We start from the raw sequence: 21,259 nt of genomic DNA on the forward strand, positions 1-21,259 counted from the left end.
ATTATTATTCCATTTAGCCTGACATGAAGATTCAGAATGGGTATGCACAATTTTAGATGGAGTGTACAGAGAACAATGCCTTCTCTCTCATTAGTAGCATCTGGGCTATAATAACTTCTGTCATCTGAATAAATAAATGGCCATAAAACATGAAATAATGAATAAAAATATGAAAAAGCAAAATATTTAAAAAATCCAATAAAAATAATCCATTCTGCAGATTAGTCAGCTACCACGACAGCATCTTCAACACAAAATTGATATATTCACATAGCAGACAAAACTTTAGATAACTGAAAATAAAGATATAAATTTCCACAAAACAGAGAATTTTAACTATCACCTTGTTGGTGATAGTGACTCAATGTGTGTTCGTCTGTATTGTTTAAGTGTGTGCACCAATGGCCCTCAAGTATACTCCCAGCATTTAGTATTTTATACTACAGAGGGGAGGAAGAGAAGTTCACTTACTGGGACAGAAATGGGACAGGAGAGACAGGCTGGCTGCCAGATAATCCACTGGATATAGGGGACACACTATCCATGAAAGACCAATGCCATCATTGAAGTTGATCGTGCTGTTTCTTTTTTATGTGAGTTATCTGTTGTTCCATCCAGTGCTTGATTGTTTAGTGTTTTCCTTGGCTACTCTGACACCAAAAAAAAGTAGGCAGAAGTTTCGGAACTTGCATTACCAATAGCTGGCATTGTGATGATCTTTGATCCTTCTGTGGTTAGACCCCTCCCCTGACATGGTAACCATATACATGATATTCTGCTCTTCCTCTGCATTAAAAGACAATACTTCTGGCCATTATTAATTATAAAAGAGTAAATTATATAGTGTGATCTATTGTTGAAGTTCACGTATAAAAATCACCGCACCTAAAGAAGACAAAAACTGGTGCTGAGAAAAATCATTAACTGAAGCTAGGTTTCACAAAAGGTATCCTGAATGATGGGTTAATGTTGAGCTTAATTTTTGTGCATGGTGTGAAGGGTCCAAATGTACTTCTTTTCGCATGTGTTCAATTGTCCCATCATCATTAGTTGAAAAGATTATTCTTTCTTCCCACTTAACTGCTTTAGCACTTTTGTCAATAATTAATTGACCATCATTATTAGGGTTTATTATTTGAATTTATAATTTTGTTCCACTGATTTATATATCCATCCTTATGGCAGTACTACACTGTCATGAATATTGCATGTATTTTCTTTTTAAACTTTTATTTTAGGTTCACGGTACATGTGCAGGTTTGTTATACAGGTAAACTTGTGTCACAGGGCTTTGATGTACAGATTATTTAATCACCCAGATAACAAGCATAGTACCCAGTAGTTATCTTTTTCTTCTCCTCTCCTTCCTCCCACCCTTTACCTTTTGGTAGGCCTCAGTGTCTGCTGTTCCTCTCTTTGGGTCCATGTATTCTTATATTTAGCTCCCACTTACAAGTGAGAACATCTTGATTTTTTGTTCTTGTTAGTTTGCTAAGGATAATGGCCTTGTGTTCAATCCATGTTTCTACAAAGAACATGATCTTGTTGATTTTTATGGCTGCATAGTATTTCATGGTATATATGTACCACATTTCTTTTATTTATTTATTTTTTTGAGATGGAGTTTTGCCCTTGTTGTCCAGGTTAGAGTGCAATGGTGTGATCTCAGCTCACTGCAACCTCTGCCTCCTGGGTTCAAATGATTCTCCTGCCTCAGCCTCCCGAGTAGCTGGGATTAAAGGCATCCACCACCACACCTGGCTAATTTTGTATTTTTAGTAGAGACAGGGTTTCTTCATGTTGGTCAGGCTGGTCTCCAACTCCCGACCTCAGGTGATCCACCCATCTCGGCTTCCCAAAGTGCTGGGATTACAGGTGTGAGCCACAGCACCCAGCCTGTACCACATTTCTTTATCCAGTCTGCCATTAATGGGCATGCAGGTTGACTCCATGTCTTTGCTATAGTGAACAGTGCTGCAATGAACACATGTGTGATTGTGTCTTTATGAAAGAGCAATTTATATTCCATTGGGTATATACTCAGTAACATGATTGCTGGGTCGCATGGCAGCTCTGTTTTTAGATCTTTGAGGAATCACCACACTACTTTCCACAATGATTGAACTAGTTTACATTCCCACCAACACTGTATAAGTGTTCCCTTGTCTCCAAAATCTCGCCAGCATCTGTTATATTTTAACTTTTTACTAATAGCCATTCTGACTGGTGTGAGATGGTATCTCACTGTGGTTTTGATTTGCTTTCTCTAAGGCTCAGTAATATTGAACTTTTTTCTTATGCTTGTTTTAATAAGGTTGTTTTTTTCTTTTAAGATTTTTAAGTTCCTTACAGATGCTGGATATTAGACCTTTGTCAGAGGCACAGTTTGCAAAATTTTTCTCCCATTCTGTAGTTTGTCTGTTCACTCTGTTGATAGATTCTTTTGCTGTGCAGAAGCTCTTTAGTTCAATGAGATCACATTTGTCAAATTTTGCTTTTGTTGCAATTGCTTTTGATGTCTTTGTCATGAAATATTTGCCAGTTCCTATATCCAGAATGGTATTGCCCAGGTTATCTTCCAGGGTTTCTATAGTTTTGGGTGTCTTTGTCATGAAATATTTGCCAGTTCCTATGTCCAGAATGGTATTGCCTAGGTTATCTTCCAGGGTTTTTATAGTTTCGGGTTTTACTTTTCAAGCCTTTAATCAATTTTGAGTTGATTTTTGTATATTGTGTAAGAAAGGGGGCCAGTTTCAATCTTCTGCATATGGCTAGCCAGTATAAACCAGCATCATTTACTGAAAAGGGAGTCCTTTCCTCGTTGCTTGGTTTTTTTTTTTTTTTCCAGCATTCTTGAAGATCAGATGGTTGTAGGTATGTAGCCTTATTTATGGATTCTCTATTCCATTCCATTGGCCTATCTGTCTGGTTTTGTACAGTACCATGCCTTTTTGGTTACTGGAGCTCTTTAGCATAGTTTTAAGTTGGGTAGTGTGATGACTCCAACTTTGTTAAATTTGCTTAGAATTCTCTTGGCTATTCAGGCTCTTTTTTTGGTTCCATATGAATTTTAAAATAGATTTTTTAGTTCTGTGAAGAATGTCACTGGTAGTTTTATAAGAATAGCACTGAATCTGTACATTGTTTTGGGCACTATGGTCATTTTAACAATATTTCCTCTTCCTCTCAATGAGCATGGAATGTTTTACCATTTGTTTATGCTCACATCTGACTTCTTTGAGAAGTGTTTTGTAATCCCCAATGTAGAAATGTTTCACCTCCCTGGCTATCTATATTCCTATGTATTTTATTCTTTTTGTCATGATTGTGAATAAAATTGCATACCTGATTTGGCTCTTGGCTTGGCTGTTGTTGGTGTATAGGAATGCTAGTGATTTTTGTACACTGATTTTTGTATTCTGAAATTTTGCTGAAGTTGTTTATCAGCTTAAGGACTTTTGTGCTAAGATTATGGAGTTTTTGATATACAGAATCAAGTCATCTGCAAGCAGGGATAGTTTGACTTCCTCTCTTCCTATTTGGATGCCCTCTACTTCTTTTTCGTGCCTGATTGCTTTAGCCAAGGCCTCCAATGCTATGTTGAACTGGAGTGGTGAGACAGCGCATCCTTGTCTTATGCCAGTTTTCAAGAAGAATACTTCTAGGTTTTGCCAATTCACTGACATGTTGGCTGTGGGTATAACATAGATGCCCCTTATTATTTTCAAGTATGTTCCTTCAATGCCTAGTTTGTTGAGAGTTTTTAACATGAAGCGATATTGAATTTTATCAAAAGCCTTTTCTGCACCTATTTAGATGATCATACGGGTTTTGTCTTTAGTTCTGTTTATGTGATGAATCACATTTATTGCTTTGCATGTGTTGAACCATCCTTGCATCTTAGGAACAAAACCTACTTGATCATGTTGGATTAGCTTTTTGATGTGCAGCTAGATTTGATTTGTTAGTATTTTGTTAAGGATTTTTACATCAATATTCTTCAAGGATACTGGCCTGAAGTTTTCTTTTTTTTCTTTTTTATTATTATTATACTTTAAGTTCTGGGATACACGTGCAGAAAGTGCAGGTTTGTTACATAGGTATACACATGCCACGGTGGTTTGCTGCACCCATCAAACCATCATCTACATTAGGTATTTCTCCTAATGCTATCCCACTGCTAGACCGCTACTCCGCAACAGGCCCCAATGTATGATGTTCCCTTCCCTGTGTCCATGTCTCCTCATTGTTCAACTCCCACTTATGAGTGAAAACATGCAGTGTTTGGTTTTCTGTTCCTGTGTTAGTTTGCTGAGAATGATGGTTTCCAGCATCATCCATGTCCCTGCAAAGGACATGAGCTCATCTTTTTTTATGGCTGTATAGCATTACATAGTATATATGTGCCACATTTTCTTAATCTAGTCTATCATGGATGGGCATTTGGGTTGGTTCCAAGTCTTTGTTATTGTGAATAGTGCCGCAATAAACATACATGTGCATTTGTCTTGACAGCAGAATGATTTATAATCTTTTGGGCATATACCCAGTAATGGGATTGCTGGGTCAGATGGTACTTCTGGTTGAAGATACTTGAGGAATCACCACACTGTCTTCCACAAGGGTTGAACTAATTTACACTCCTATCAACAGTGTAAAAGCATTCCTATTTCTCCACATCCTCCCCAGCATCTGTTGTTTCCTGACTTTTTAACGATCACCATTCTAACTGGCATGAGATGCTACCTCATTGTGGTTTTGATTTGCATTTCTCTAATGGCCAGTGATGATGAGCTTTTTTTCGTATGTTTCTTGGCCGCATAAATGTCTTCTTTTGAGAAGGGTCTGTTCATATCCTTCAACCACTGTTGATGGTCTGGTTTGTTTTCTTCTAATAAATTTAAGTTCCTTGTAGATTCTGGATATTGGCCCTTTGTCAGATGGACAGACCAAAAATTTTCTCCCATTCTGTAGGTTGCCTGTTCACTCTGATGATATTTTCCATTGCTGTGCAGAAGTTCTTAAGGTTAATAAGATCTGATTTGTCAATTTTGGCTAATGTTGCCATTGCTTTTGGTGTTTCAGTCACAAAGTCTTTGCCCATGCCTATGTCATGAATGGTATTACCTAGGTTTTCTTCTAGGGTTTTTATGGTTTTAGGTCTTACATTTAAGTCTTTAATTCATCTTGAATTATTTTTCGTATAAGGTGTAAGGAAGAGGTCCAGTTTCAGTTTTCTGCATACGGCTAGACAGTTTTCCAAACACCATTTATTTAATAGGGAATCTTTTCTTCATTGCTTGTTTTTGTCAGTTTGTCAAAGATCAGATCGTTGTAGATGTGTGGTGTCATTTCTGAGGCCTCTGTTCTGTTTCATTGGTCTATATATCTGCTTTAATACCAGTACCATGTTGTTTCGGTTACTGTGGCCTTGTAGTATAGTTTGAAGTCAGGTAGCATGATGTGTCCAGCTTTGTTCTTTTTGCTTAGGATTGTCTTGGCTATATGGGCTCTTTTTTGGTTCCATATGAAATTTAAAGTAGTTTTTTCTAACTCTGTGAAGAAAGTCAGTGGTAGCTTGATGGGGATAGCATTGAGTCTATAAATTACTTTGGGCATTATGGACATTTTCACGATATTGATTCTTCCCATCCATAAGCATGGAATGTTTTCCCATTTATTTGTGTCCTCTCTTATCTCCTTGAGCAGTGGTTTGTAGTTCTCCTTGAAGAGGTCCTTCACATCCCTTGTAAGTTGTATTCCTACGTATTTTAATCTCTTTGAAGCTATTGTGAATGGGAGTTCATTCATGATTTGGCTCTCTGTTTGTATATTATTGGCGTATAGGAATGCTTGTGAATTTTGCACATTGATTTTGTATCCTGAGACTTTGCTGAAGTTGCTTATCAGCTTAAGGAGATTTTAGGCTGGGGTTTTCTAAATATACACTCATGTCATCTGCAGACAGAGACAATTTGACTTCCTCTCTTCTTATATGAATACTATTTATTTCTTTCTCCTGCCTGATTGCCCTGGCCAGAATTTCCAATACTATGTTGAGTAAGAGTGGTGAGAGAGAGCATCCATATCTTGTGCCAGTTTTCAAAGAGAATGCTTCTAGCTTTTCCCCAATCAGTATGATATTGGCTGTGGGTTTGTCATAAATAGCTGTTATTATTTTGAGAGATGTTCCAATTATCTCAAAATATTGTGCTAAGATTATGGAGTTTTTGAAATATAGAATCAAGTCATCTGCAAGCAGGGATAGTTTGACTTCCTCTCTCCCTATTTGGATGCCCTTTACTTCTTTTTCCTGCCTGATTGCTGGAAATCAGTATTGAGGGTCTGTAGTATAAAGGGGTGTTGATTATTTTCAAAGGCCTTTTCTGCATCTATTGAGATAATCATGTGGTTTTGTCATTGGTTCTGTTTCTGTGATGGATTACGTTTATTGATTTGCATATGTTAAATCAGCCTTGCACCCCAGGGAAGAAGCCAACTTGATCGTGATGGATAAGCTTTTTAATGTGTTGTTGGATTCAGTTTGCCAGTATCTTATTGAGGATTTTCACATCAATGTTCATCAGAGATATTGGCCTGAAATTTTCATTTTTTTGTCGTGTCTCTGCCAGGTTTTGGTATCAGGATGATGCTGACCTCACAAAATGAGTTAGGGAAGAGTGCCTCTTCTTCTGTTGTTTGGAATAGTGTCAGAAGGAACGGTACCAGCTCCTGCTTGTCCTCTGGTAGAATTCAGCTGTGAATCTGTCTACTCCTGAGATTTTTTTGTTATGTCTCTGCCAGGTTTTGGTATCAGGATAATGTTGGCCTCATAGAAGGAATTAGGGAGGAGTCCTTATTTTTCAACTTTTTAGAATTGTTTCAATAGGAATGCTACCAGCCCTTCTTTGTACATCTGGTAGAATTTGTGAATTTATCTGGTCTTGAGATTTTTTTGGTTGGTAGGTTATTACTGATTCAATTTCAGAGCACATTATTTACCAATTATGTTTAGAGATTCAATTTCTTCCTGGTTCAGCCTTGGGAGAGTGTATATGCCCAGAATTTTATCAATTTCTTCTAGATTTTCTAGTTTGTATCCACAGAGGTGTTCATAATAGTCTCCGACGGTTATCTGCATTTCTGTGGGGTCAGTGGTAATATTCCCTTTTTCATTTCTGATTGTGTTTACTTGGATCTTCTCTCTTTTCTTCTTTGTCTCCCTAGTCATTTATCTAGCTTATTAATTTTTTTCAAAAGACCAGCTCCTGGCTTTGTTTATCTTTTGAATGTTTTCTTTGTGTTTCAATCTACTTCAGTTAAGCTCTGATTTTCTTGTCACCTGCTTCCTTTGGGGTGGTTTGCTCTTGCTTCTCTAGTTCTTTTAGTTGTTATGTTACGTTGCTAATTTGAGGTCTTTCTAACTTTTTATGTGGATGTTTAGTGCTAAAAATTTCCCTCTTAACACTCCCTTAGCTCTGTCCCAGAGATTCTGGTATAGTGTATCTTTGTTCTCAATCATTTCAAAGGACTTCTTGTTTTCAGCCTTAATTTCATTATGTACTCAAAAGTCATTCACAAGCAGATTGTTTAATTTCCATGAAATTGTATAGTTTTCAGAGATTTTCTTAGTCTTGAATTCTATTTTTATTGTACTGTGGTCTGAGGGCTAATATATGCTTTTGGTTCTTTTGCATTTGCTGCAGATTGTTTTATGTCCAATTGTGTAACCAATTTTAGATTAAATTGTACTCAGTGCAGATGAGAAGAATAGATATTATGTTGTTTTGGGGTAGAGAGTTTCACAGATTTCCATCAGATCCATTTGGTCCAGTGTTCAGGTCCTGAATATCTTTGTTAATTTTCTGCCTCAATGATCTGTCTAATACTATCAGTGGGGTGTTGAAGTATCTCACTATTATTGTGTGGAAGTTTCTTTGAAGGTCTCTAAGAACTTGCTTTATGAATCTGGGTCCCCCTGTGTTGGATGCAAATATATTTAGGCTAATTAGGTTTTCATGTTGAATTAAAACCTTTGCCATTATGTAATGGCCTTCTTTGTGTTTTTTGATTTTTTTTTTTTTCTGATACTAGACAAGATGTTTAAAGTCTGTTTTGTCTGATATTAGAATTGCAACCCTTACTTTTTTTCTGTTTTTTATTTGCTTGGTAGATTTTTCTCCATCCCTTTATTTTTAGCCTACGGGTGTCACTACACGTGAGATGGGTCTCTTGAACACAGCATACCACTGGGTCTTGCTTCTTCATCCACTTTGATACTCTGTGCCTTTTAATTGGTATATTTAGTTCGTTTACATTCAAGGTTAGTACTGATACGTGTGGATTTGATCCTGTCATCATGTTATTAGCTGTTTATTATGCTGATTTTTGTGGTTGCATTAAAGTTCCACTGGTCTGTGTACTTAAGTGTGTTTTTGCAGTTGCTGGTCTTTCCTTTCCATATTTAGTGCTTCTTTCGGGAGTTCTTGTAAAGCAGGTCTGGTGGTACCAAATTCCCTCAGCATTTGCTTGTCTGAAAATGATCTTATTTCTCCTTCACTTATGAAGCTTAGTTTGGTCAGATATGAAATTCTTGGCTGGAATTTCTTTTCTTTAAGAATGTTGAATATAGGCCTCCAATCTCATCTGGCTTATAGAGTTTCTGCTAAGAGTTACACTGCTATTCTGATGGGCCTCCCTTTCTGGGTGACCTGTCCTTTCTAGCTGCCTTTAATATTTTTTCTTTCATTTTGACCTTGGAGAATCTGATGATTATGTGTCTTGGGGATGATATTCTTGTGAAGTATTTTGCAGGGGTTCTCTGCATTTCCTGAATTTGAATCTTGGCCTCTCTAGCTAGGCTGGGGAGGTTCTCATGAATGATATCCTGAAATATGTTTTCCAAATATGTTTTCCAAGTTATTTCTCCCCATCTTTTTCAAAGATGCCAATGAGTCATAGATTTGATCTCTTTACATAATCCCATATTTCTTGAAGATTTTGTTCATTCCTTTTCATTCTTTTTTTTTTTTTTTTTTTTTTTTAACTGTTGTGTGACTGTCTTATTTCTGGGATTCCAGATGCCCATGAAGAGAGTGAGTTGTTCCTTGCTTGTTCAACTCACCCACTCCACAGGAGTCACTGAAGGCCATGAACAAGTCCCAGTGTGCAGTAGCCCTGTGCAGGGTTCCTCCCCTTTCAGCCCAGCATCTGTTTCTTCCTTCTGCCCGCTCTCAATACCTTCCTTCTGAAGATCTGCTAGGAGTGAACCAGTGTTCCTGATGTTCCAGTCCTTTGGTGGGAAATGTTCCTCCTGCCTGGGTCTAGTTGGCCATCTTGGAGCCCTCTGTGTATATTCTTTCTCTATTTTTCCAAAAAAAGTTACCATAAATGCAACAGCTTAAAATAACCCAAATTCACTAACTCACAGTTATGTAGGTCAAAAGGCCAGACCAACTCGACTAGGTTCTACGTTTAGTTTCTCACAAGACTGAATCCAGGTTGTCAGCTGAGCTGTGATCTAATTTGGAATATCTGAGGAGGAAACTGATTCCAAGCTCATTCAGGTTGCTGACAGAATGTAGCTCCTTGTGGTTGTAGGACTTAAATCCTCATTTTCTTGCTGTTAGCCATGAACAATCCTCAGCTTTGAGCCCCATTCATCTTTAAAGCTAGAAGTGGTGAGATGAATCCTTTCCATGTTTCAAATCTCTCTGATTTCATCTTTCACTCTCAGCTAAAGAAAACTCTCTGTTTTTCTCATTTATTATATTGGGCCTACCCAGATAATCTTTTTAAATATATAACATAACATAGTCGCAAGAGTGAAACCATTTTGCCATGGGGCCAAGGTCATGTGAGCCATCTTAAAATTCTACCTACTATACCATAGCTTTAGAACAAATTTTGAAACCGAAAAGATTAATCCTCCACTCTTCTCATCGTTCTCAAAATTGTTTTGGCTTTTCTTACTCCTTTGCATTTCCATATAAATTTTAAGACTGTTTTACCAGTTTTTACAAAAAAAATGAATTATCAAAATCTGCTGGCATTCTGATCAGGATTGCAACAAATCTGTAGATCAATTTGGGGAAAATGGCCAATCCATGACCATGGAACCCATTTCCATCTATTTAGATGTTCTTTAGTTTCTATCAGTCATGTTTTAATGTCTTCAGTGTTAAAGTCTCGCACTTCTTCTGTTAAGTATATCCGTATTTTAATTGTTCATTGGTAATCAACAGAAGTAAAACTGATTTTTACATATTGATCTTATATCCTGCATCCTCGCTGAACTCATTTATTGATTCCATCACCATTTTTTGTGGATTTCTTACGATTCTCTATATACAGTATCATGTTTTTTATGAATAAAGATGGTTTTACTTCCTTTCCACTAACTTAATTCCAGGAGTATACGGAAAATTCACTCTAATATAGCTCCCTCCCTTCTCGTCTCCCTTGTGCAAATGTATGCACACATGTACACACACACACACACACACACACACACACACACACACACACACAATCTTTATATCTTATAAGCTCAATACAGGATTATTATTGTTTTATTCAGGTGTATAAAATTGTTTAAGAAAAGGGAAATACATATCTTAACTGGTGCTTTTTATTTCTTTGTGTGGATTTGAGTTACTGCTTCATGTCATTTTCCTTTCATATAAACAGACTTCTATTAGTATTTATTGTAAGGCAGGTAAACTAGTACTCTTAGTCTTTGTTAATGTTGAAATGCCTTTAAATCACCTTAAGTTTTGAAGAATAGTTTTGCTTGATTGTCACAGTTTCCTTTTCCCTCAGCTCTTTGAATAAGCTGTTGTACTGCCTTTTCCTGCATTGTTTCTGATGAGAAGTCTGCTGTTATTCCTATTCTTGTTTTTTCTTTGTTTGTTGGTTTTTGTTTACCATGGCAGGCCTAGCAAGGAACAATTCTTGTTTTACCTACAGACCTTTTAGTCTGTGAGGAGTTTAATAGTATAAAGAGCTTCACATACTCTTTTTTTTTTTTTTTTTTTTGGTCAATTAGAAGTATGATGATGCTTCTGGATTGTCAATAAAATCTAGGCTTATAAGTTGAAGATAGCATAATATTAGATAGAATTAAGACACATATTACACATTAAGTACACATTAAAAAGAAAAAAATAAAATTAGGTAAAATTTTAACCAAAAGAATATACGAAAGTAGTCACAGAATAGGAAGCAGTCATAAGACTGTGTGTCCGTAAGTACTATAAAACTTTTTTTTTTTTTTTGGCCAGGCATGGTGGCTCATGCCTATAATCTCAGTACTTTGGGAGGCCAAGGTGGGTGGATCACCTGAGGTCAGGAATGTGAGATAAGCCTGACCAACACGGTGAAACATCATCTCTACTAAAAATACAAAAATGAGCTGGGTATGGTGGCACACACCATCATGCCTGGCTAATTCTCTCTCTTTTTTTTTTTTGTATTTTTATTAGAGACAGGGTTTCATCATGTTGACCAGGCTGGTTTCGAACTTCTGATCGCCTTTTAATAACACTATAGAGACAATAGTGATAACAACCATCAATAGACATTAAATTTGTACTAAGCAATGATCCATCTTTAGTAAATTTCAGATTCTTGACCTGTCTGTGACCCAGACCTACTAAGAAATATGGAACAAGTAATCACAGGGAAAATAAAGAAGTTTCTCTAAGAAGCCTTTTACCAGATCAGAGGAACTGAAATACAATATCCATTGCCCATGGTTAAAAAGTAATCATTTTACCAATTTTAAGGAAAAAAAAGAAATTCCAAGAAAATTATAAAGCTACTTTATATCTACCTGCCAAAGTAATGCAGAGTTAATAACAATGGTAAAATAGGCTTACCTACCAACATTTTCAAACTGGAGTAGGAGAAGCTATTCAAAATGCTGCCTAGGCTTTATCTTATTACAAAGAGTACTGAGGAAATATGACAACTTTTGTAAAATGGTATAGGCTACAAATAAGACAAAAATGGAAGTTATGAGCATTATAAGTGAAGTAACACTAAGTTTAGATTTAAAAAAGAGTAACACTCTCCTATAACAAGAAAAGGCTATATTATAAAATGTACATTGACCAAAACTATGGTTATTAGACCCTACCATGTTCAAAACTAGGATTGTACTATACTATAGCTATAAGTACTATAGCTATAAGTACTATAGGATTGTACTATTAAGATAATGGGGTAATATACACACATCAAATAAATACTACAACTTGAATAGAACAAGTGAAGAACCTCTCTAGAACCCACTATGAAGAACTTATAATGCTGAATAAATTACAAAAGAAATGTAGAATGCAGTTATCTTTAAGAAAAAGAGAAAGAGGATGGGGAGAAAAGAAGAAAAAAAATCACCTTGTAAATAAAGCCAACTTCTTTTCAGGGAAATGGCAGATGTCAAAAACAAAAATCATAAGCTAGGGCATTCTTCTGGAGAACTGTGGATTTAATAGACTACAAGTAAAACCATAATATGCGAGAGAGTAACCAATACGAAGAAAAAACAGAACAAGTCTCTCAAAGTCAAATAAATGCCTCATGAAAAAGGATCTGCTGCCATCGCCATCATAAAATCTGAAGGTAAAATTTTTAAAATTTTAAGAATAAAATTTTATGTTTTATCTGACACTGTGGCTCCTTACAAGGAAAGAAAACAGTTTCCCACCATCTCTCTAGCATATTTGTGCTCTAGAGTTTAAAAATCTGTATGTCAGATTAAGAGCCAAGGAGAGTTAGTTATAGAAACAAGAATATCTAAAGCCAAATTTTAACAATTTTAGTTATCTCAAATTTTTCTTGTCTTTCCTTCTTCACAAACTATAGTGCCAGATTGGCTTGGTTCATATCTTGGCTTTGCCAACCTGTTAGCTGTATGACCTAGCCGATTCATTCATTCTGCCTCTGGGAGAGGCATAAAACAGAGATAATAACCTACCTTATTTCATTGAGTTAGGATTAAATGATTTAACATGTATTAACAAGTAGTACGTACTACATAAATGTTTGTTAAATACAAATTAATGAAAAATTTGTATTTCTTAAGCCAAGACCTTTGTTAGGCTCCGAGTGTACAAAAACCAATGCAACAAGATGCCTGTTTTCAAAAAAGCTGATAAGGGTGACAGATGAATGATGTAACAACGATTACAAAATAACAAAAAAGGTGACACTACAGAGATGGGCACAGTCTATTTGCAAGTACATAAATAGAACATGTAACTTCATGACAAGATAAGTGGGAGGTGGGAAGAGAATTAGGTCAGTGACATCACTGATGTTTACAGTTTTCACAATGATGCCCTTACTGCAAGGAAATAGACTTATTGGGCAAAACCTCCAAGAAATCACTAGCTTAAATACAAATCAATAACACCTAAGAAAGTTTTATTTTCCTCCAGTTTCAAAGTAAATAGAAAAAGGTCTCCTCTAGATGTCTTTAGGACCCCCTGGTGACTATATCTTCACTATCAGCTCTGTATCCTTACGATAAGACTATTAACACTGGTAAATGAAAGATTCCTCCATCTCACCTCCCATATCCTTGTCAAATGGATTGGCCTTCCATTTTGTGCCCTCGTCACACATCTATGTCATGAAGGAGCAGTAAGTAGAAATGTAAAACTGAAGGTCTGAAATCTGATCTTCCAACTACCATTTTCTCTTACCCCCTGAAAAGCAGTAGGCAAAAGCCATCTTAAAAACTGCCTGACTTGTTTTCAGTGTAGCAGGGAAACTTCACATAAACAATAAAAAATAGCTGCCACCTTCCTCTGCCTCTTTTTATCAGCTATGTTTTAAGAAAACAGAACAAAAGAAAACATTTCAGATCAAAATACAAACAAACCATTTATACTTTGGCTATTTCAATTTTGTTGATCTTTTCAAAAAATCAGCTCCTGGATTTATTGATTTTTTGAAGGGTTTTTTGAGCCTCTATCTCCTTCAGTTCTACTCTGATCTTAGTTATTTCTTGCCTTCTGCTAGCTTTTGAATTTGTTTGCTCTTGCTTCTCTAGTTCTTTTAATTGTCAAGTTAGGGTGTCGATTTTAGATCTTTCCTGCTTTCTCTTGTGGGGAATTAGTGCTATAAATTTCCCTCTACACACTGCTTTAAATGTGTCCCAGAGATTCTGCTACGTTGTGTGTTTGTTACCATTGGTTTAAAAGAATGTATTTATTTCTGCCTTCATTTCGTTATTTACCCAGTAGTCATTCAGGAGCAGGTTGTTCAGTTTCCATGTAGTTGTATGGTTTTCAGTTAGTTTCTTAATCCTGAGTTCTAATTTGATTGCACTATTGTCTGAGAGACAGTTTGTTGTGATTTCTGTTCTTTAACATTTGCTGAGGAGTCCTTTACTTCCAATTATGTGGTTAATTTCAGAATAAGTGCGATGTGGTGCTGAGAAGAATGTATATTCTGTTGATTTGGGGTGGAGAGTTCTGTAGATGTCTATGAGGTCCACTTGATGCAGAGTTGAGTTCAATTCCTGGATATCCTTGTTAATCTTCTGTCTCGTTGATCTGTCTAATATTGACAGTGGGGTGTTAAATTCTCCCATTATTACTGTATGGGACTCTAAGTCCCTTTGTAGGTCTTTAAGGACTTGCTTTATGAATCTGGGTGCTCCTGTATTGGGTGCATATATATTTAGGATAGTTAGCTTTTCTTGTTGAAATGATCCCTTTACCATTATGTAATGGCCTTCTTTGTCTCTTTTGATCTTTGTTGGTTTAAAGTCTGTTTCATCAGAGACTAGGATTGCAACCTCTGCTTTTTTTTTTTTTTTTTTTTTCCAATTGCTTGGTAGATCTTCCTCCAGCCCTTTATTTTGAGCCTATGCTCTGCACATGAGATGGGTCTCCTGAATAGCGCACACTGACAGATCTTGACTCTCTATCCAATTTGCCAGTCTGTGTCTTTTAATTGGGGCATCAAGCCCATTTACATTTAAGGGTAATATTGTTATGTGTGAATTTGATCCTGTCATTATGATGTTAGCTGGTTATTTTTCCCGTTAATTGATGCAGTTTCTTCATAGCACTGATGGTCTTTATAATTGGGCATGTTTTTACAGTGGCTGGTACCAGTTGCTCCTTTACATGTTTAGTGGTCCCTTCAGGAGTTCTTGTAAGGCAGGCCTGGTGGTGACAAAGTCTCTCAGCATTTACTTGTCTGTAAATGATTTTATTTCCCTTCACTTATGAAGCTTAGTTTGGCTGGATATGAAATTCTGGGTTAAAAATTATTTTCTTTAAGAATGTTGAATATTGGCCCCCACTGTTTTCTGGCTTGTAGGGTTTCTGTCAAGGGATCTGCTGTTAGTCTGATGAGCTTCCCCCCTTTGTGGGTAACCCAACCTTTCTCTCTGGCTGCCCTTAATATTTTTTCCTTCATTTCAACCTTGGTGAATCTGACAATTATGTGTATTGGGGTTGCTCTTCTCGAGGAGTATCTTTGTGGTGTTCTCTGTATTTCCTGAATTTGAATGTTGGCCTGTCTTGCTAGGTTGGGAAAGTTCTCCTGGATAATATCCTGAAGAGTGTGTTCCAACTTGGTTCCATTCTCCCCATCACTTTCAGGTACACCAATCAAACTTTTCACATAGTCCCATATTTCTTGGAGGCTTTGTTCATTTCTTTTTACTCTTTTCTTCTCTTATCTTGTCTTCTTGCTTTATTTCATTAATTTGATCTTCAATCACTGATATCCTTTCTTCCACTGGATCAAATCGGCTATTGAAGCTTGTGCATGCATCACAAGGTTTTTGTGCCATGGTTTTCAGCTCCATCAGGTCATTTAAGGTCTTCTCTACAGTGTTTATTCTAGTTAGCCATTCATCTAACTTTTTTCAAGGTTTTTAGCTTCCTTGCAATGGGTTAGAACATCCTCCTTTAGCTCAAAGAAGTGTGTTATTATGGACCTTCTGAAACCTACTTCTGTCAACTCTTCAAAGTCATCCTCTGTCCAGTTATGTTCCATTGCTGGCGAGGAGCTGCAATCCTTGGAGGAGAAGGGGCACTATGGTTTTTAGAATTTTCAGCTTTCCTGCTCTGGTTTCTCCCCACCTTTGTGGTTTTATCTACCTTTGGTCTTTGATGTTGGTGACCTAGAGATGTGGTTTTGGTGTAGATGTCCTTGTTGATGTTGATGCTATTCCTTTCTGTTTGTTAGTTTTCCTTCTAACAGTCAGGTCCCTCAGCTGCAGGTCTGTTGGAGTTTGCTGGAGGTCCACTCCAGACCCTGTTTGCCTGGGTATCTCACCAGTGGAGGCTGCAGAACAGCAAATATTGCAGAACAACAAATATTGGTGCCTGGTCCTTCCTCAGGAAGCTTCGTCCCACAGGGGCACCTGCCTGTATGAGGTGTCTGTTGGCCCCTACTGGGAGGTGTCTCCTATTCATGCTACACGGTGGTCAGGGACACACTTGAGGAGGCAGTCTGTCCGTTCTCAGAGCTCAAATGCTGTGCTGGGAGAACCAGTGCTCTCTTCAGAGCTGTCAGATAGGGACGTTTAAGTCTGCAGAAGTTTCTGCTGCCTTTTGTTCAGCAATGCCCTGCCCACAGAGGTGGAGTCTGTAGAGGCAGTAGGCCTTGCTGAGCTGCAGTGGGCTCTGCCCAGTTCGAGTTTCCCGGCCACTTTGTTTACCTACTGAAGCTTCAGCAATGGTGGACGCCCCTCCTTCTGCCAGGCTGCAGCCTCGCAGGTTGACCTCAGACTGCTGCGCTAGCAGTGAGCAAGGCTCTGTGGGAGTGGGACCCGCCGAGCCAGACACGGGAGAGAATCTCCTGGTCTGCTGGTTGCTAAGACTGTGGGGAAAAGCCCAGTATTTGGGCAGAGTGTCCCGTTTTTCCAGGTACAGTCTGTCATGGCTTCCCTTCGCTAGGAAAGGGAATCCCCTAACCAGAAGTGGGTCTTTAGGGCTTATTTCAGTCACATCTGATAGGGTTCTGACCATTCATTTAATTATATAATACATACCATTTGGCGATATGTATATGTTTATATAAACACTCTCCTATATACTTACATGATCAATACATGTATGCAAGCATATGCAAAATATCCTAATATTCTCCAATTAAAGTTTTTATAAGTCCACAATTAACTTTCATTATTCTAAAAAATAAACAAGAATTAAGAAAGGCTTATTTGTGATTTCCATAAGGACAATGAGTAACAAACAGCCCACCTTATCTTCTTCATTAAGTAACAGAGCAGTGTTTTCTTTACCCTTCTGGCTGTGCTTTCATCCAACCAGAAGCTTCCCCACTGACCCACACAGACTTCTTCAAGTAATCATTCCTTACCTTTGGTCCCAGGAACAGGAGGAGAAAGGAAAGGGGGAGGGAAAGACATCAACTCAATCACATGCAGTAGCTACATGTTTTAAAACAATATTATATACTGTGAGGAAATTAACATAAAAAGCAAATGGCTCTTCTGACACCTTGCTGATCCACTGAAGACAAGAAAAGTAAAATTAAAGATGCTTACCTGCTGTTCCTGCATTCTAGCAGCACCAAGTTCTGAGAGAGACATGGTGAGCTTCTCTTGTTGTTCTGACAAATATTTCTGATACAGGCTTAGAAGTTCTTGGCATTCTCTATACTGTAGCTGAAGAGGTGAGGTTGCAAATTAAGGTGAAAAAACCAAAAAATTGATTCAAACTGCATCCATCAATGCTGCTTTTCATATTCCAATAAACAAAACAGAACCAAAAATGCAATCATATTTGGTGAGACAGTCATAAGTATACAGTCTTCAGATAAAAGTTACATGTATTCCTCCCCCAAAATGATAAAGCAATACTTCATAAAAAGAGTAGCAAAGAACATCCCATTTGAAAACAAATTTATTCCTTGATTCTTTAAATTTGAATAAAAACAAATGTAGATACATGCAAAGGAACTCTTACCTCACACCATATTAAAAAAAAAAAACAAGCTGAAAATGTATCATTGATCTAAACATAAGAGTTAAAACTATAAAACTCTTAGCAGAAAATATAAAAGTACATCTTTGTGACCTTGGATTAGGTGATGATCACTTAAAAGCACAAGTAATCAAATTTTTAAAAAAATAGATAAATTGGGCTTCAAAATGTAAAATGACTGTGCTTCAAATGGCATTATTTAAAAATTGAAAAAAACAACCCCATGAGTGAGTGAAAATATTTGGAAACGATACGGTAAAGAATTTGTGTCCAGAATATATAAACACCTTGTAAAACTAAACAATAAAAAGATAATGAGTACAATTTAAAAGTGGGCAAAGGCTTTGAATAGACATTTCCCAAAACAAAATATGCAAATGGCCAAGAAGCATAAGAAGAGATACTCAACATAGCCATTAGGGAAAAGTAAATAAAAAACACACTGGGATACCATTTTGCATTCACTAAGATGACCATAACCAAAAAGACTAACAAGCACTGACAAGGACATGAAGAAACTGGAACCCTCCTAAATAACTAATGGGAACATAAGACTGTGCTGCCACTTTGGAAAATAAGTTAGTTGTTTCACAATGTTAGAGATTTTTTTGACATATGACCCAGCAATTCTACTCCTAGGTATATACTCAAGAGAAGTGAAAATATGTCCTGAAGAATATTAAATATATAAGCAAAGACAACTTTTTAAAGAACATATGTCCACACAAAAACTTGTATATACATATTCAACATGGCATTATTCCTATAGTAGAAAAGTAAAAACAATCTCAATGTCCACGGATGAATAAACAAAATGTGGAATATTTATAAATGGAATATTATTCAGCCATCAAAAAGCAATGAAGTACCGCTACAAGCTACAACATGGATGATCCTTGAAAATATTATGCTAAGTAAAAGAAGCCAGACACAAAAGGCCATATATTGCATGATTTCATTTGTATAAAATGTTCAGAACAGGCAAATATATACAGACAGAAATAGATTAGTGGTTGCTAAGGGTTAGGGGAGAAGAAATGGAGAGCAACTGCAAACAGGTATGAATTTTGGTGGAAAGGTAATAAATACGTTCAGGAATTACAAAGTAGTTGTGTTTGCACATTTTTGGAATATACTCAAAACCATTTAATTATATAGTTCAAAAGTGAATTTTATTTTACATGAATTATACACAATAAAGTTATTATTTGAAAAAATCAGTATGGGGTACAAATAGTAACACTGTTCTGATAAGAGTACTGACAATTTACACAGAAAGTTCCTAACTGTATTAAAGAGAGTATAATTTGATATTTTTTGTTAAGTTTTTCAGTTAAGTCAATATTTCATTAATAAAACCATCAGCGGGAAATATTCTGAACCCATATCTCCCTACATTTTTTATAATTTTATAATTTGGTATAAAGAACATGGCAATTTAACCTGGGGTACCCTCTCTCACAATTCGTAAAACTTGCCAAGTGTTCAAGATGAAAATACTAAATCAGAAAACGTCAGCTAACTTTGTAGACCAGTGCCTGGGAGACAAATAGTTCTACCCAAGAGAGAGTTCTGTTCCTTATTTTTCTTTGTGGTAATTTCCTCCCCAGGCTCTTTGTCCCTTCAGTACATTTTCAAATCTCCCCTTAACACTTACTTATGTATGCTGTTAGTATAAGAATTACTATCCAATGAGATTTATTCTGTATAAATACTTTTACAACAGGTCATCATGAATAAGGGTCGAAATACCATTTTTTAAAAGTCAAAATGGTGTCTGGTTTCAGTATTTCTTAACATTTTCATAACCTAATCATTGCTTCTGGGCAGATTCTTGTGCTAATAACTTTTGCCAATCATGACTGCATAAATAACTAATTGCTTCACTGTTCTCATTATTAACCTTTAACAAAAAAGGAGCCAGAGGTAGATGATAGAAGAGGAGCTGGTTCACAGGGAAAGGATAGGTTACTAAGCTTAGATAATACAATAATTAGAAGAGCTTGTTGAATCCTTGGCATCTTAAATAACAATAGTATAAATGGTAGTCTAAATAGGTTTTCAGAGTCAATGTACATTAGACTAGGCTGGTTTTACATTTCCATGGAAAGCAAGCTCTAAAAGATAGGAATGATTTGTGGTGGTCCCAGGAGTCTCTGCCAGCTATTATGTATATAAAAGGAGATTTTTATTCTTGCTGTTACCATAGGCAGTAATTTTTATAGTAGGTGAACATATTAGTCTGGTCACAGAATATGAATTTTACTCTGGAAAAATCAAGCACAATTATATAGCTTAGGAGTAAAATGTCAGCATTTGAAACAAATTACAGGCAAATTCATTTACACACATGCTATGTGGGAGAATATGAAAACAGGTAGTCCTGCCTTTATCAATTTTTAATGTCTTTCTTGATATAGCAGATTTCAAAATGCACCCTCCCCCACCTCTCCTTCCTCCCTAGCACAATGAGACTTCAATCCTCCATCTGGAGAGCAAGATTTATGTTAGGAAAATGTGGACAAAATGCCTTCTCGATGATCTGGGGGGTACAGTGAAAAAGAAGACATATTTAACTCCATCCTGGCCGAATCACAGAAAATAATGAACTAGATGTTGAAAACCAAACTTAAGGGAAAGTGTACACCAAACCATGACATGAATTTAAAACTCTTCAGTCTGCCTAACCACTGTTTAAGAAGTGGAAGACACAGCAGTCATTGCAACCTCTTCGAAGAAATAAGTCTTCATTAGGTAACACAAATAAATAAATAAATAAATATAAATTAGTATTAAGCAAGATTACATCAAAACCTAACCATCAAATTAATTAGCTGAAATGGCTGTGGAAAATAATCATTTGGTAAAGCTTAAAATCTTAACACTAAAATGCATTAGATAGATAAGTAAAAGTAATGATAAGAGCAGAACGAATAAGGGGATGAGTTAAAGAATAAAAACTGTGTGAGAGACAAATCACAAGTGGAGAGCGGAAGGGCTGGAGATAGGATATACTACTAGGAGGCTGCCAAAGTAAAGAAAGATTATTTTAACTGAAATAATTCCCCTGGCCTACCAGCGTTCACCCCCACCACTTCACCTCACCCTTGTCTCTGACACCTGGGATGCCTGGACTGGTACTTAGCAATCTTGATCAGAACTAATGTTTACAGAACTAATCTTTACAGAACTAAATGTAGAGAGGCCTCTGTGAAAAGACAAAAGGTGAATCATTAAATTAAAAGAAAAAAAAAAGATTCTCCTTTTTTGGAGCCAACACT

At 36.6% G+C, this 21,259-nt stretch overlaps 1 protein-coding gene across 13 annotated transcripts in view; it reads right to left on the reverse strand.

The window, feature by feature from the left end:
- The window catches only part of LOC105498950 (KIAA1328 ortholog), a 413,609-nt gene that overhangs the window by 263,602 nt on the left and 128,748 nt on the right, over positions 1 to 21,259 (reverse strand). For all 13 annotated transcript variants that reach the window (XM_071085777.1, XM_071085776.1, XM_011771353.3 and 10 more), the window contains one exon: positions 17,540 to 17,667. In XM_071085777.1, coding sequence (XP_070941878.1) covers positions 17,540 to 17,667 — 128 coding nt within the window. The remainder of the gene's footprint in view (positions 1 to 17,539; positions 17,668 to 21,259) is intronic.

The sequence above is a fragment of the Macaca nemestrina genome, chromosome 19 (genome assembly GCF_043159975.1).
Source record: "Macaca nemestrina isolate mMacNem1 chromosome 19, mMacNem.hap1, whole genome shotgun sequence".
Lineage (NCBI taxonomy): Eukaryota > Metazoa > Chordata > Mammalia > Primates > Cercopithecidae > Macaca > Macaca nemestrina.